Source organism: Myotis nattereri (genome assembly GCF_964212035.1).
Source record: "Myotis nattereri genome assembly, chromosome: 1".
Taxonomy (NCBI): domain Eukaryota; kingdom Metazoa; phylum Chordata; class Mammalia; order Chiroptera; family Vespertilionidae; genus Myotis; species Myotis nattereri.
The window spans coordinates 99,014,212-99,032,110 of NC_138075.1; the positions used below are offsets into that span (position 1 = coordinate 99,014,212).

Consider the following 17,899-nt stretch of genomic DNA (forward strand, 5'->3'; position numbering starts at 1 on the left):
CTCCTCAACACCTCTTCCTACCCACCCCAGGCCTGTGCACTCTTACCCCTGGGTCTGTATGTAACTCTTAGGCCATATTATTCAGGTTTATGCTCTTAGCTCGTATGATTCAGGTTTAAGTTCCAATGTGCTATTTTTCTCATAGCACTTACTACTATGTAAAACTACATGGTTGTTTTGTTGACTTATTTATTATCTGTCTTTCCCCACAAGCTTGAAAGAGACCATGTCTGTCCTGGTCTTCCTCCCCATTATAGCCCAGAGCCAGCTTAACAACAAGCAGATTCTACTACTCCTGAAAACCAAGGATTTGTAAGCATTCTTTTTAGGGTTTGGATTACCTGTGCCTCAGGTTCCCTCCTTCAATACCAGCAATTAAGAGCTGGCTCTCAGTGCAGATATTTTTACTATCTTGGGTGAACAGTGAACAATAGCAGGAGGAGGGATAACAGAGGCATTTTCTCCAGAAACAGAGCACTACTCACTTAGCCTTCTAGATTCCTGAGATCCAATCCTCTTCTGCTGTGGACTATATTTTACCCATAGTCGTTAGTGACCGTTGCATTTTCATCTATTCGTAATAATGAGTAATTTCAACTGCCTTTTTTTTTTTTTGTAAAGGCCATGAATGAATGCCCTCAAAATCATCTTTAGAGTTTTGAGTTTTAATCTATCTGGTTGAAGCATTTCATTTTTTTATCAATCCAACAGATGGAAAATCACTTTAGGCATATAAAACACTGCCACAAAATGGCATTTAATTATGCAAAATGGGCCCTGAGGTTGACAAATTAACTCATGGTGAGAAATGCTTCCTACCTTCAATGTTCCCCGACTGCCAGCCTCAATAAACACTTTCCTCTTTAAGGGAAAACGTCTTGCCAAAGTAAGCGTGGGTTGACTCAACCCTGACGTTATTATGGTGCAGCTAACACCTGATGGAAGAGAGTGCGTCACCCGGCCAGGGGAGGCCGCGGCTGGTGGACAAAGGCTCTGATCAGACTCTCGCAAATGTTACAAAAGAGACAGTTCTTTCCCCCAGGGTTACTAAGTTGGTGGTTAGTCATCCTCATTGCTCAGCGGTGTACTTTGTTAAAAATGTATTTAAATCAATCGTGTTACAGCTATACCACAAAATACCATTTATATATAAAAATTCATGTTTAAAAAATATTCAGTAACAGACAGACTTTAAGTGAAAAAAATCAGGGTAGAAAGCAACATGAAACAACAATCATATTTTTGTTTGGAAAAAATACATACCTGAAAAATACTTTGAAAGTAAAGTTATACACTAGATTTTTAATAGTGGTTATCTTTAGATAATAGTATTGTAACTGGCTTTTGTTCCCGTTTCTTGTATTTTTTTTCACGTTTTCTGCAATAGGGTGTATAATTTTTATGCCTTTGGAAAACCAGTGCAGGTTACTTATGTTAATGTGCTTAACTTGGAAGGTCCAGGTCCTCCAGGGAAAGGAGCCCCCCTGTTTCCTGCAGTGTTTCCAAGGGGGGATGGTGGTGCACTCCGGAAGACGGGAAGAGGAGGAAGAAAATGCGCAAAGTGAGTCACTTTTACTGTTCAAATTAGATTTTTTTTCCTCTCCTGGAAAGTGTTTTTATAGGCGCGGGTGTTTAGAGTAAGTCTCTCTTCATATGGCCATGGCTTTCCCACCGAAAGCCACCTGATGTCTGGCTCATAAAGCAGCTTTATGAGGGATCTCATCCTCCCACCCCCATGTATGCTGGAGGCTACAAGATTACCTTAAACGAAATCCTCACAGTGACTCTTTAAAAAAAGAAAAAAAAATCAGTGGATTGTCTATTATAAATTATGAAATTTTTATTGGCCAGCACCCAAAAAAAGAAAACCCTCCAAAAAAAACCCTTAGCTTTAGAGGTTTTTTATATATGCCTATTCTGCGACTTATCTAGGCATTTATAAATTTTGTAAAAATGGTATCTCTGCATCGTAAACTTTTGACAACCTATTCCTAACTCCAAAAGGAATTGTGTTCTGGATTGGCAGTAAGATGGCCCATGGCCTCAGCCTCAGTGGTCGGCAAACTGCGGCTTGCAAGCCATATGCGGCTCTTTGGCCCCTTGAGTGTGGCTCTTCCACAAAATACCATGTGCGGGCACACATGTACAGTGTGATTGAAACTTAATGGCCCATTCGCAGAAGTCGGTATTTTGTGGAAGAACCACACTCAAGGGGCCAAAGAGCCGCATGTGGCTCGCAAGCCGGAGTTTGCCGACCACTGCATTGCTGTTGACTGCTGAGCATGGCCCTGAGGGCCCAGTCTTCCTGTGCAGCATACCTCCTAACCCTGTGCCGCTGGTGCCCCCTACAGGTGAGTGGAGGCTGTACTGTGTGCGAGGAGAAGTGCCCATGGAAGGAAATTTGCTGGAAGTGGCCTGTCACTGTAGTAGCTTGAGGTCCAGGACGTCCATGGTTGTTCTCAACGTAACTAAAGCCCTCATTTACCTGTGGCATGGATGCAAAGCCCAAGCCCACACGAAGGAGGTCGGAAGGACTGCAGCAAATAAAATCAAAGAACAGTGAGTGTTGTGGGTGTGAGGGCCTCTTTTGGAAGGGGTTGCCTATCGGACTCACAGCCTAAGGCCAGAGGGTTTTCTGAATTCCTAGTGTGTCATCCCAGTGTGTTTACAGTGACTTCACTAAAGGTGGTTATGACCATTGTCAGGTTCTAACATTCCAGGTGGATCTGATGCATCTCAGCCAAAACCTTCAACCTGAGGGCTTCTCCCACTTTTTGAGGTTTTATCTGCCTCAATAAAAGGCAGAGTGAGGGGTGATGAAAAAGACCTCAACAAGCACTTTCATTTCTTTATAGGTGTGACTCAGCTGTTGAATTATAAGCCTAAAGTCCTATGTTACTTAAACAGAGAAAATTTCAAATATCTTTTAGAAGTTCAGGGTTTTAATTATGTCAGAACAGTGGAATGTTAAAAAGCACTTAGCTGATGAAGAGTTTGGTGTAAGATGTTCTTCTTTAGAGAAAGACTGTATTTCTGCATTCTGGAAGGCAGCCTCCGAACACTGAGTTATTGGATCCCTGAGGCAGTTCTCAGACACAGCCCACCAGGTGGAGGCTTTTATTCCTCTCCCAGGCAGGTACCGGCATTGACTACTTATACAGAGAAAACACACTGTGCCACAGCATTAGGTGAGGACCTCCGGAGGGGGCTGTACCAGCCTGTCACCTGTCTAGAGGCAGGCTGCTGCTGGGGCTCTGCGCTTCCTAGCAGCTCATGCAGCACGGACATTGCAACCTGACAGAGAAATCCAGTGTCCCCCAGTCCTTCAGGAGATGCCCAGCGTTTCCTCGGTGAGAACTTGGAGGACCTTGTAACATCTATACCAGCGGTTCTCAACCTGTGGGTCGCCAACCTGTGGGTCACGACCCCTTTGGGGATCGAATGACCCTTTCACAGGGGTCGCCTAAGACCATCAGAAAACACATGTATAATTACATATTGTTTTTGTGATCAATCACTATGCTTTAATTATGTTCAATCTGTAACAATGAAAATACATCCTACATATCAGATATTTACATTATGATTCATAACAGTAGCAAAATTACAGTTATGAAGTAGCAACAAAAATAATTTTATGGTTGGGGGTCACCACAACATGAGGAACTGTATTAAAGGGTCGTGGCATTAGGAAGATTGAGAACCACTGATCAATACAGTAAAAATGAGGAATTTCCCAAGGTCAAAACATACCACTGAAGTGCAGTTTGGTAAAATCCATTCTCTGGGCATCAAAACTTATGGGCCTGCTTTCCCTGTGACTGCTCTAAAACCCACCAGTACACGGAGAGGGAGGAGAGGAGGAGGGCAAGTGAACCTTCAACAGGCAGATGGCTATGAAGCAAGATGTTTCATCTCAAAACACCATCCTGAAGGCCAGCGAGTGGGGAGGGATGATAAATGACATTCTGTTAGGTATCCGAAGGCATTCATGGCCCATCAGATTCTTTACTTGGACCTCTGAAAAAACAACAACAAAAGAACAAAGAACTCATCCCCTCATTCATTCAACAGTTCTTGAGCACCTACTTGGTGCCAAGCAGAGGTTTAGGGACTAGGGACTTGCCAGTGAGTAAATCCAAGTTCTGTCCCCATGAAGCTTATGTTCCCGCAGGAGAAGACCAGGAATAGGAAATATGTATATTACATATAGAAATGTATATTCTATACATTACAAATTATATGTAATTGTACATTCCTCTCTAAGGACCACGCCGATCCCTACCCCACAGAGCATGTTTTTATTTATTTGTAAGAATTGATTTAGTTAGAAAGTAGAAGAGGAATGGTGAACTCACCTATAGATTTAATCTTGAATAATTTTGTGCTGTCAGTACTTCCAAAGCTTAATAAAAATGATTGGTCTTCATACAGATGCCCCCTGGAAGCAGGACTGCATAGTAGCAGCAAAGTGACAATACACGAGTGTGAGGAAGGCTCCGAGCCTCTGGGATTCTGGGACGCATTAGGAAGGAGAGACAGGAAAGCCTACGACTGCATGCTTCAAGGTAATACCACATTCTGTAGCCTCTGGTCACTCATTTATGCAATACATATTTATTGAGCTATGTACAGTGCATACGGAATTAAACCTAGGCTAGGTCCTCATGGGCCTCCAGCCCAACAAGGCTAAATAAATAATATGTATAACTAATTATAATGCCAAATAAAAATTCTGTGTCATGAAAGAGGTACAGATGAAACAGGTTGAGAATAAAAACTTAACAACATTACTTCTACCAGGAAAAATCACACCCAGCTCCACAAAGACACTGCATTTACATGGATCTGGAGGTAGGTGAGACTTGAGAGGAAGAGAAGAGGGAAGTTCCAGGGAACCAGATGAGCAATGACCGTGTGAACCTATGGAACAAGATGCTTTCAGTGTGGCCAGCTTCCATGGTGCAGGGGAGGGGTGGAGTTTAACTTAGAGAATATGTCAGTTTTAAATGCAAAAATACAAAATACATAAAGATCAACTTAAATGCAGATTAACATAAGAAGAAAAGCTAACAATTATTAGGCAGTTAGGATGATACAGGCACTGTAAGCACCTGATAGACATTAGCACATTTAATTCTTACTACTCAACAAACACTCTCCCATTTTTACTGATGAGGAAACTGAAGGACAGAGAAGTTAATCAACTTTCCCAAGATTGGACAAAAATGGACTGTACACATAATCCCTCTATTATACTACCTCTCAATTTTTATAAATTTTTATGTAGTTTTTTACATAATGAATATTGATGGAGAATGTTTGAAAATACAAAGAAGTAAATAAAAAAGAAAATAAGACACTTGTAATCACATCTCAAAGATAACCAGAATTCACATTTCTCTATTATATGTGCATATATTTTTTTTAATAAAATTTGCTCTGGCCAGTGTGGCTCAGTTATTGGAGCATCGTCCCTTACACCAAAAAGTTGTGATTTCGATTCCCAGTCAGGACACATACCCATCCCTGGTCAGGGCACGTAGCCGAGGCAAAAAATGACATTTCTTCTCTCTCTCATTGATATCTCTCTCTCTCTCTCTCCCTCTCTCTCTCTCTCTCTCTCTCTCTCTGTCTCTGTCTCTCTCTCTCAAATCAATAAAAACATTTCCTCAGGTGAGGATAAAAAAAAGAAAAAGAAAAAGAAAATTTAGATAGCAGCCCTAGCTGGTTTGCTCAGTGGATAGAGCATTGGCCCACAAACTGAAGGGTGCCGGTTTCAATTCTGGTCAAGGGCATATACCTCGCTTATAGGCTTGATCCCCGGTCATAGTTGGGGCACATGCTGGAGGCAGCCAAATGATGTTTCTCTCTCACATTGAAGTTTCTCTCTGCCTGTCCCCCTACTTTCCACTCTCTCTGAAAATCAATGCAAAAATATCCTCAGGTGAGGATTAGCAAAAAAATAAATAAATTTGGATAGCATTATACATATTGTTTGTAAGCTGGTTTCTCTTTTTAGTTTATTGTGAACAGTTTCCCAAATTGTTAATATTTAGACTTTAATGTCTGCAGGGCATACCATGAATGTTCTTACATATATGACATTTTCTACTTAACCTGGCTCTTAATAGTTGGAAAGCTGAGTTTGGTTTCCAATTTTTCTCTATTATATAAATACTAGAGGCCCAGTGCACAAAATCCGTGCATGGGGAGAGGGGTGTCCCTCAGCCTGGCCTGCACCTTCTCTAATCTGGTAATCTGGGACTGCTGGCTCCTAACCGCTCACCTGCCTACCTGCCTGATCACCCCTAACCACTCTGCCTGCCTGCCTGCCTGATCACCCCTGACCCCTCTGCCTGCCTGCCTGCCTGATGCTGCTAACTGCTCCCCTGCCAGCTTGATAACCCCTAACCACTCTCCCCTGCCAGCCTGATTGCCCTTAACTGCTCTCCACTGCCTGCCTATCTGCCTGATCGCCCGTAATTGCCTCTGCCTCAGCCCCCACCACTGTGGCTTTGTCTGGAAGGACATCCGGAAGACATCCTGTCTATCCAGTCTAATTAGCATATTGCCCTTTTATTAGTATAGATAGAGTTGTAAATAATTTTTAAAATAATGATCTGCATTCATTCCTAGTTAAGGTAAAGTAGTAGATATGAAATTGCTGTGTTCAGCTATATCCATATCACCAAGTGTACCCACAGAACATTTGCGGCAAGGTTCATTCACCAGCAGTGTACAAAAGTGTATTTCCCAGCACAGTCACGGACGCAGTACATGGCCTTTCCCACCTTTGCCAACATTGATGGGGGAAATGTTGTCTAAACATTGTTTTCACTTATTATTGTAAATTAGGAGTACTGTTAAACAATTTCTATATGAATTATTCAGCCATTTGTATTTCTACTTTGATGAATGTTTTATTTGTGCTTTTTTGCACATTTTCACTGAAATATTTATCTTTTCACTAAATTCCTTGGTATACTAAGGATATTAAATTTCCTTATTTTCCATTTTTACTTGCCTTTTCATTTTCTTTGTTGGTTTGGGGGTATTTTTGCAATGCAATATTTTTTTTTTATGTTGTCAGTGCATAAATCTTTTCTCCTTTGATTACTCCTTTTGCAATTATAATTAAAACAGCCTCTCCACCTCCAAGTGCAGATGAATCCTACCTATTTTTATACTAATTCCTTTATTATTTTGTGTTTTACGTGAATTCTCCAATCCCTCTGAAATTTACTTTGGTACATATTTTGTCTTTAGCTTTGTTCTCTTTTCTTTCCAAGATCCTGGAAATTTTAACTTCACACCCCGCCTGTTCATCCTCAGCAGTTCTTCTGGGGATTTCTTGGCCACGGAGTTCATGTATCCTGCCCGAGCCCCCTCTGTGGTCAATTCCATGCCCTTCCTGCAGGAAGATCTGTACAGTGCACCGCAGCCAGGTACGGCCCCCAGAGGGCAGTGGTCATGGAGCGGCGGAAGACACACCTTCCAAAAAGCCTTTCCATTTCCCCTTCTCACTTATTAGGCAGTTTTTATTTGCCAAGTACTCTGCTAGAACATTTTTTTATATCATCTCATTTAATCTTCACACCTACCCCAAAAGAAAAGTGGTATCCACCACATGTGTAAGAAACTCGGTTACTTAACTCGCCCAGACACATCTGTAGGAAAAGGTTGAGTACAGCAGTATTGGGCCCCGTGTCCACATCGCTCCCTTTTATCCCTGAAGCCCCCAGCAGACTTCTGCCTACATCCCTTTGGCTAGGGCTCTGTCACATAGCCACCCCACATGCAAGGGAGCCTGGGAAAGCAAGTGGCCAAGGGACAGGAAATTGGGAGTATTTGTTGAATTAGGCAAAGAACAGTATCTGCCGTACCAAGGCTGCACAGCAGAGCCATAGCTCTCGCCCAAGCCGAGGTTTGTTTCTACTCGACGACCACCTCAAGGCAGGACCTCCGTGCTCTCCTTCTGGTTGGGACAGTCAGTCAGCGCAGACTAGGCTGTGTTTATAGACCTCTCTGCCCTCCCTGCAGTCCAGCCCAAGGTCGGCCGCCCCTACCTCATGGCTTCTCCCCTCTCCCATAACCAGAGCCTGGAACCGCTGGCAGCCCAGGTCACCATGTTAAAAGCTTGATGGGTATACACGTCATCCTGTGGGATATATTAGCAAGGGTCTTCTAAAAAGGGAGGCTGCTCCCCACCCCCTTCATCCTCTGGCTCAGGATGGGTTACTAATCTCCACTTGGCTTTTCAAGTGTATGGTTTTTACAGAATCCTGAAATGTATGCTTGGACTCAGAGCTAACTTACCTAGCAAGTGAAGGCCCTATGCCATGTGGAGTAAGAGCAGGCTGATGGTTTGATGAAGAGAAAAAGTGAGGAACACCATTTTTAGCGCTCATTCCTCTCTAAAAGAACCATGAATGTACATCACCTGGGAAGCAGTCATACACAGGCTGAACTCGGGCCCAGGGCAAGCATGAAATACTCTCCAGGTGTTCATGTTCTCAAGAGATAAACGGTACTAACACCCCTTGAGTGGCATGTGCATTACCCCTTCCACTCTTAGCAGCCTGTGGGCTCCCAGAGGCCCACTGGTAGGGTCTGCAGTTGAGGACCCAAGGGAGAAGGAACTGGAGGAGGGAGGAGGAGAGGGAAGGAAAGCGCCTGCACCATCAGTGCCACCTCTGCCTAGAGGCCCTTTCCCCTCCCCCTGGATGTACAGCCGAGGGGATTCACCCCCTGACAGAGGCAGCCTGGAGGGAAGCACCTGCTAGGCTGGGGAAGAAGGGCCTGGAAGGAGCTTCTGAGGGTCTGGTCTGTCCTCGCCCTCACAGCGCTTTTTCTTGTGGACAATCACCATGAGGTGTACCTCTGGCAAGGCTGGTGGCCCACTGAGAACAAGATCACCGGTTCCGCCCGCATTCGCTGGGCCTCGGATCGAAAGAGCGCCATGGAGACCGTGCTCCAGTACTGTAGAGGTGAGGCGTCTGCAGGAAGGGGGCTGGGGCTGGGGCCAGCCAGGTACCCCTGGGGGATGGTGACCAGCATCGTTCAGAAGCTAGTGCCCAGCTGGTTCTCTGCAGACTTGGTCAGCGTCCCAGACCAGGCCTTCCCTTTCTGCATGTGCCAGGCAGCCTTGATGAAGCCTGGCAGACAGTGATAAAACCAATTTTCTTTGCCTTTAACTTTTGAGGCTTATTAATTTTCAGATTCATGTATTCTCAACTACCAGCACGAATGAGATTTCATTTTTCTTTTTTATATTATAAGCCATTTAACTTGTTGCCCTGGAGGTTAGAGGCTATACAGTTGACCCTTGAACAACAAGATTTGAGCTGCGAAGTCCAGTTATACCCAGATTTTTTTCAATAATTATACAGTTGGCCCTCCAAATCCATAGTTTTCATATCCAGGAATTTAACTAACTGCAGATCAAAAAGTATTTTCGATCCACAGTTGGAAATCCTAGGATGCCAACTACATGCATTGTTCTACACCATTTTATTTAAAATAGGGGCCTGAAGCATCCATGGATTATGGGACCTGTGGGGCATCCTGGAACCAATACCCTGTGGATATTAAGGGGTAACTAAGTTTTGGGGGAGTCAAAAGTTACATGTGGATTTTTTTTATCTACATGGGGTGTTTGTACCCCCAGCCCCCTGTGTTGATCAGGGTCACCTACATTGTGGAACGCCCTGGACTGGTTAAAACCCTTCTGCACTCAGTCATGACGCTTTCCACACAGGGCATCGCACTGTCGTGGAGTAGAAAGCTCCCCCACAGGCTGGAAAGCCAATGGCAACCTTGTTACCATTCATTATTGTTTATAGCGTAATAGCTAAAAAGAAAGGTCTATAGTCAATTCATGTTTTTTTATTATACTGTCCATGTAAAATTTATGGACTTTTATATAAACTGAAGACGTCAATAATTTCTTACCTGAATTTTAAAGGTTTTATTGATTAGTGTCACTAAGTATTCAATGGATTCTGTTCTTGAAGAGCTCTTGAGTAACAAATAACTTAATAAACTTCCCACCAAATGTTTTAGCTAACGTGGCATATAAAATGCTGTCATTAGTTGTTTAATTCTCATTGAACTTGGTGCTGCATTAGGACTACACCGAGTGCAGGAAGAAGAGAGTCCCACCCAGAGGCACGGAGAGAGGCTTTCTCCCGTCCAGGGACCCAGACACATTTTGTCACGTTCAGACAGTATGGAGTCAGATGGAGTACATGCAATTTTATGCAAAGTTGTATGCATAAAACAAACATTATGTAAACATCTTCCAAGTGTTGTTATGAAATACTCATAACTTCGACTTTAAGCATGAAGTCAAGAGATCCAAACAGATAAGAAAAGGTTTCAAGGGAAGTCAGAGAAAGACAAGGTCTCTGTGCCCACTCGGGGTCAACTGACACTGACACTCTGTATAACCACAGGAAAAAATATCAAGAAGCCGCCGCCCAAGTCCTACCTGATCCACGCAGGTCTGGAGCCCCTGACGTTCACTAATATGTTTCCCAGTTGGGAGCACAGAGAGGACATTGCTGAGATCACAGAAATGGTGAGCACACCCCTTCCCTGAGAGGGTGGGTCCCTGCCTGGTGGACTGTGGGTGGACTTTCCCCTGGGGAGAAGCATCCCATTGCATTTTCAAAGGGAGAACATGTCTTTCCATTCACGACATGTTAACAAGTCTGTGTAGAATTAGCTTAGGAAGAAGAAAAGCCTAAGGAGAGATCCATTAAAGTATTTTGGTAATTTTCTACACATAGTACTCAAATTAAAAAACTGAAAAGCAAAGGTGAATTTAATTACTTTAAAAATATCCACAAATAAAAGCTGGCATCTCTTCACTCTGTTAGCTAAAAATATGTTGCTTCTAAAGGGCCACATGAGGCCCAACAAAGCTCGTGTTTCAGACATTGGCCTTGTATTAAAAGAGAGACAGAATGATTCTGAGGTGCATTAACATATGCAGATAACTAAGTGATTGAACGTATTGTGGGTCACTCCTGATAAGGTACTGCTCACTATCTCATTAATATTCTTTTATGAGACCACCTGGCATTAGCACCTGAAGCATTTATCAGAATCTCTATTGCCAAAACATATTGTGAACCAAAATGTTATGATTTCCATCTGCACAGAAAAAAATGAAGCTTCCTGCAACTATATTGAATTTCTTCATTTCTGAGGTTTTTAACAGTGCTAGCAACAGCAGTTCCAATAGTGTTTTGGGTTGGTGGGTAATAGGCTGGTAGGTCTATTTTGGTTTTCTTTCTGTGTAGGAGAACTGTTTTTCCGGGAAGGGCGGGGATGGCATGAGTGCATTTTATAGGAGGTCTGAATAAATTTAAACAAGAAAAGTTCATTGCTGCTTAACAACGGAGGAAGCCTTTCATAGTGCAGGCTTCACTGCCAATACTACCCTGTCTGTGGCCAAATGGACTTCATTAAACAGGGAGAGCTCAGGCAGCCTGCTGTCCGACATAGTCAGTGAGAAGGCTCTGTTCAAGATAACTATGCGATCCACCAAGTTTCAATGCTCTAGAGCAGGGGTGGGCAAACTTTTTGACTCGAGGGCCACAATGGGTTCTTAAACTGGACCGGAGGGCCGGAACAAAAGCATGGATGGAGTGTTTGTGTGAACTAATATAAATTCAAAGTAAACATCATTACATAAAAGGGTACGGTCTTTTTTCCGAGGGCCGTAGTTTGCCCACGGCTGCTCTAGGGAATAGGAGCACTGTCGCTGCAGTCTAAGTTCAAGGCCATAAATCATGGCCATTCTTCGTATTCACGCTCTGTCACTGGTGCTGGTGGGGAACTGTGCAATGCCTTGTGCAGGCTGCAGGCTTTTGGCCAGTGAGCAGTTGGCTTCCCACATCAGCAAGTTGTAATAATAATGAACATTCACTGAGAGCTTGGTGTGTGCAGGAACTGCTCCAAGCACTTTACATTGATTTCTCCTTTAATTACCACAATAGTCTATTGCAGCCGTGGGCAAACTACGGCCCGCAGGCCGGATACGCCCGTTTGAAATGAATAAAACTAAAAAAAAAAAAAAAAAAAAAAAACCGAAACCGGTTTGGCTCAGTGGATGGAGCGTTGGCCTGCGGACTGAAGGGTCCCGGGTTCGATTCCGGTCAAGGGCATGTGCCTGGGTTGCGCGCATATCCCCAGTGGGAGATGTGCGGGAGGCAGCTGATCGATGTTTCTCTCTCATCGATGTTTCTAGCTCTCTGTCTCTCTCCCTTCCTCTCTGTGAAAAATCAATAAAATATATTAAAAAAAAAAAAAGACCGTACCCAAAACTAAAAAAAAAAAAAAGACCGTACCCTTTTATGTAATGATGTTTACTTTGAATTTATATTAGTTCACACAAACACTCCATCCATGCTTTTGTTCCGGCCCTCCGATCCAGTTTAAGAACCCATTGTGGCCCTCGAGTCAAAAAGTTTGCCCACCCCTGGTCTGTTGAGATTAATCATACTATTATCCCCATTTTTCCGATGAAGGAGCTGAGGCACAGAAACAGGAAGCAGCTTGCCCCTGGTCTTAGCCTCAGGCTGTCTCTGAAACCAGCCTCTTGACCACTAGTCTATACCAGATACTGCTGCACTGCTGGCCAGTGGTTTAAAAAAAAAAAAAATTCTGCCCTAGCTAGTTTGGCTCAGTGGATAGAGCATCGGCCTGTGGACTGAAGGGCCCCAGGTTCTATTTCGGTCAAGGGCACATGCTGAGTTGTGGGCTCAATCCCTGGTAGGGGTCCTGCAGGAGGCAGCCAATCAGTGATTCTCGCTCATCATTGATGTTTCTCTCTCTCTCCTTCCCTGACCCTTCTTCTCTGAAATCAATAAAAATATTTTTAAAATGAATATATTATTTTTTAAAAAAAATCCTGATTCAACCGCAGCATATTCTAGCTGCATTTTCTTCCCTTCTTTTTTTATTGTGGATTAAGAAACAGAGCCTGGGGGTTGCAGTGGCGGGGTGAGGGGGGGGGGGTGCGATTCCTTTCAAGGCTAGTTATTTTTAAATATTGTTCAGTAAGCATCATTTTTTGGATGCTTCTGGTGTTTAGACTTCAAATTTAATAATCTTATGTGATAATTCACTCAAATAAAATTCCCTAAGCTTTTCTCTGAGGCAGCTCTGAGACAGGATTTGTTGAACCTTTGGTAGAACTAGGGGGCTTTGAACAATTTCTTTCCACTTTAGAGCCCTGTTTCTCCCCGAGGGAGGGTGTCCAGGCTGTCACACAGATCGGACAGGCTTGTGTGTCTGCAGGCACGTGATAGAGCATGTTGAGATATGGGACACAGAGTTTCTCTTCCCCCTCCTCTTCTGTAGGATACGGAAGTTTCCAATCAGATCACCCTTGTGGAGGACGTGTTAGCCAAGCTCTGTAAAACCATTTATCCCCTGGCTGATCTCCTGGCCAGGCCACTGCCTGAGGGGGTTGACCCTCTAAAGCTGGAGATTTATCTCACTGATGAGGACTTTGAGGTAAGTGTTCCTTCAGGTAGGCCAGCGGGTAAACCACATGCTGGGCTGGTACGGGAGGCCTCTTCCTCAGCACATGGGCATTTCTCTCAATTCTTCCAGTTTGCACTAGACATGACAAGAGAGGAATTCAGTGCACTGCCCGCCTGGAAGCAGGTGAACCTGAAGAAAGCCAAAGGTCTGTTCTGAGTGGAGAGATGCTGGTGGAACCTGTTGTCACTTTCAATACCATTGGACCAGGAAAATGGATATTTTTTTGGACAGGCATTTTAAAAAAATATTTTTTAATCAGAGATTTCAAAACCTGAAGTTATTAGCTCTACCACTAGTCCTGTAGTTGTGTATTTTGTAAATGTTTAAGAGAACTCTTTGGAACGCTCTCCACGATTCAGCAGGTAATGTTAATAAAATCTGCGGTGCAGCTCAGCGGCACTCCTCAGCAGAGCACAGCACTGCCCTCTGTTCCAGCTCCGTGTTGCCGGTGTGTTTTAAGCAGTTCTCTTTATAAAGTGTTATTTTGATAGTTTATGGATTCTAAAATATATATATTTATATAAACACCATATAAATCAAATATGTATTTAACAAAGCAGTATGCATTCATTCACTTTTAAGATTTTTTGGGAGGTGTCAAAGTAGATGGACTTGCTTCTGCCGATACGTATCTTCACCTACGTATCTTCACCGTGTTCAGAAACGTCTTCTTCAGCATTACATTAGGTCTTACTTCTTCTGAGTGCTGCTTCCGGTGCTAAAACAGAAAATGTGCACATCCTGGCATGGAATCTGTGCAAGTTCACCTTTCTACCTTAATATCTCCTCAACATGTATAGTGCCTTGTTTTTATGTACAGTTTATATACATACAAGTTTGCTCTGCATTTTTTGATGATGGTTTGGAACTTTACCTACAATTTTACTCTAAAATAGTAGAAATAAAAAAGAAACAAACCTTAATTTCTAATGCCTGTTGTTAACATTAAACATGTCATTTTGCAATCTAGGTCTCCAAAATAAAAGCTTCAGAATAAACACAGCAATTAACTGATTGGTTCACACTGAATTCTAAGCATGTTCCTTTCTGAAAAATATGTTTTTTTCAAAAGTTAACCTAGTACCAATAGTCCACCATTAAACAGTATTTGCTCTTTTAATTGCGGTTAGAGCAAGATTTTATACAAGGTCATAAGACTAAATAGACAGATATTCCACTCATAAAATTAGTTATAAGTACTACGTTAATGGCATATTTTTATAAATCATCCTTTAACAGAAGCTCTTTACCTACAACTATATCTACATCTCAAATTCAGGATCTCTGTGCCTTTTCAAATATTGAATATATAAGGCATTTAGAAAACTTAAAAATGAGCCAGAAAACTCTTCACAGGCTCATATGTTGTTAAAATCCTAGGTCCATAGTGTGAACAAATCCTATAGACCTACTGTAAGTTGCTCCTGCTCCTGCTTTGGTTCAAGTTTAACATATTGGATAGCATTTGCCTTAAACATGGTCACTTACCCACTGTGGGACCGTAACCCCTCCTGGTCCCACCACTTTAAGACTATGTGATACTGAGCAATCACTGATGTATTCTACCTACATTTCCTTTAAAAAAATAAAATAAAGGAATTAATATCAGCTTTCCTGACCACATCACAGGACTGATGCTTGGTGAGGATCAAGTGGAAGCTCCTTAAATATTGTCAAATCCTAGGTACCTGCTGGTATTATTATTATTATTATTATTATTGTTACTGTAGCTGGCATAGGGAAGATGAAAATTGAGGAATGGAGTCACACACTTAGAAATTATAGATTAAACCTAAATGAGTGGACTCTTCCAAAGAAATAAATGTAGGAGAGAAAGGAGCTCAAGAGTAAAGGCCCCATGGGTAGTAAGCAATGGGAAACAGAGAAGGACTCAAAGAGCCAGTAGGATGACCAGTGGAATGTGGAAAAGAGAGGCAGGGCCCCAGCCTGGTGTCTCAGTTGATTGGAGAATTGTCCCATTTACCAAAAACATTGCAGGCTCAATTTCTGGTCAGGGCACATACCTAGGCTGTGGGTTTGATCCCCAATCAGAGCACATGTGAGAGGCAACCAGCCGATAGAGATTTCTCTCTCTCTCTCTCTCTCTCTCTCTCTCTCTCTCTCTCTCTCTCTCTCTCTCTCTCCTCTCTAATAAGCATATCATCTTCAAGTGAGGACTAAAAAAAAAAGAGAAGGAGGCAGGGTTGCCTATGTCAGTTCAAAGAGGTCACCTGGATCCGTATATGCATGGAAAGGGACTCAGGTTGCTGTAAGACTCTTATAAGAGCTTCCATTAGAGAGCTTGCCATCGATATAGATAAGTGTCATCAGCAATATGCATTACCACCAAGTGCTTTCAAATCGTGTATGTCGACTTGTATTAAACATTGTCCCCCAGTGCTGTTTGTCAGTCTGCTTCCTGCCTCTTCTCTAGAAATAGGGCTCCCCATCTTGCATTGCCAGTTCACCTCCTGCCTCTGCTTCTGTGTTGTCCCCATGTCTCTTTCCTGCTTACAGAAGTAGAACCTCTCTTAGGTGGTTTTTCTGGTCCCTTTCCATTCATAGCTGTGACTTGACCTTTGCATACTGAGAAAGGACCCCGGCTGAAAACTAGAATTGCTAAATCTGAACAGCCTGGCCCAGAACGCCACACCAGTGCTTCGGGCCGCCCTCCAGAGCCTCTCAGAAAGCAAACCTCCCTGGTGAGCTTTTATTAAACACAGCAGAGTCAGGCGATTGGTGGTTCCATGACTTGATGCTTTTGAGCTAAAGGGCTTTACAGAGGGGCACTAATGTTTGGGTTGGGATTGATAGCAGAGCTGCAGTGGGACAGATGAGACATCGTGTGTGTTCCAAGGCTTGGAAGGAACCATGTGAATGTGAGCAGTTTCCAGAGTAGTGGAACTATGGTACCTACTTGTTCCTGGTGGGCAGTGCCCAGGCCAGGGAAAGCCTGCTCAGGAGACCACTTCTTTCTCTCCTTATTTTAGAACTTCATCCCCACTCATAGAGCTCCCATTTTGGTAAAAGATGCATTTCAGAAAATCCATTTGGTCCTTTACTTTTGTTGTTTTTCTTTATTTCTGATTATAAAAGTAACACTGTGTCTACATAGACTTGTGTATAAATGTTCACAGCACCTTATTCATGATAGCCCAAACCTGTAAGCAACCACGTATCCATCAACGGACAAATGGATAAACAAAATGTGGTACACTGTACAACAAATTACCCAACAGTTAACAGGGTGGAGAACCTTTTTTCTGCCAAGGGCCACTTGGATATTTATAACCTCATTTGCAGTTCCTACAAAATTATCAACTTAAAAATTAGCCTGCTAACCCTGGCTGGTTTGTTCAGTGATTAAAGCAGACTGAAGGGTCCTGGGCTCCCATTAAAGCAGACTGAAGGATCCCAGGTTCCCAGGGCAAGTATCTCGGTGGTAGGCTTAATCCCCGCCCTGGTCCAGGCACGTACGAGAGGCAACCAATAGATGTATCTCTCTCACATCAATGTTTCTCTCTCTGTCTCTCCCCTTCCCTTCCACTCTCTCTAAATAAAAAAAAATAAAAAAAATGATGGAAAAAATATCCTCGGGTGAGGATTAACCAAAAACAACAAAAATGTAGCCAGCTAAATTTGGTCAAACAATTAACTCACTCACCCCTAATGCCTTGGCAAGGCCAGGCCAAATGATTTCACAGGCCTCATACAGCGCTCGAGCCAGGCATTTCCCACCCCTGAGCTAAAGGGGCAAACTACTGATACTGCAACATGGATAAGCCTCGGAAAGTGAGAGAAGCCAGACACAGAAGGCCACATATTCTCTTCCGTTTACAGTCCTCCCCTTTATCTGTGGTGTGACTTTCTGCAGTTCCCGCCATCCATGATCAACTGTTGCCCAAAAGTATTAAATGGAAAATTCTTGAAATAAACATAAGTTTTAAACTGTGCATAGTTCTGAGTGGTGTGATGGTATCTTGTGCCGTACGTCCTGCGCAGTCCCACCCAGGACATGGGACATGGGTCATCCCTTTGTCCAGTGTCTCCATGCTGTAGATGCTCCCCAACCCTTAGTCAGTTAGGACCCATCTGGGTGGACAGACTGGTTATCAGAAGAGAGAGACCACATTCACATAACTTATTACGGCATGTTGTTATAATGTTCTATTATTAATTATTGTTGTTAATCTCTTACTGTGCCTAATTCATAAATTAAACTTTATCATAAGAAGTATGTATAGGAAAAAACAGAATACGTAGGCTTCAGTGCTATCTGCAGTCTAAGGCATCCATGTGGGGGGGCGGGGGGTGTCTTAGAATGCATTTCTGATAGATA

General features: G+C 43.1%; 1 protein-coding gene across 1 annotated transcript in view; it reads left to right on the plus strand.

Moving 5' to 3' along the window:
• Window positions 1-14,587, plus strand: part of SVIL (supervillin) — a 266,016-nt gene extending 251,429 nt beyond the window's left edge. The window contains exons 29-36 of the mRNA XM_081100660.1: window positions 1,456-1,561; window positions 2,352-2,559; window positions 4,435-4,568; window positions 7,293-7,448; window positions 8,847-8,990; window positions 10,458-10,582; window positions 13,375-13,530; window positions 13,630-14,587. Of these exons, the coding sequence (XP_080956786.1) occupies window positions 1,456-1,561; window positions 2,352-2,559; window positions 4,435-4,568; window positions 7,293-7,448; window positions 8,847-8,990; window positions 10,458-10,582; window positions 13,375-13,530; window positions 13,630-13,716 (1,116 nt within the window). The 3' untranslated portion in view covers window positions 13,717-14,587. The remainder of the gene's footprint in view (window positions 1-1,455; window positions 1,562-2,351; window positions 2,560-4,434; window positions 4,569-7,292; window positions 7,449-8,846; window positions 8,991-10,457; window positions 10,583-13,374; window positions 13,531-13,629) is intronic.
• The last annotated feature ends 3,312 nt before the right edge of the window (window positions 14,588-17,899 follow it).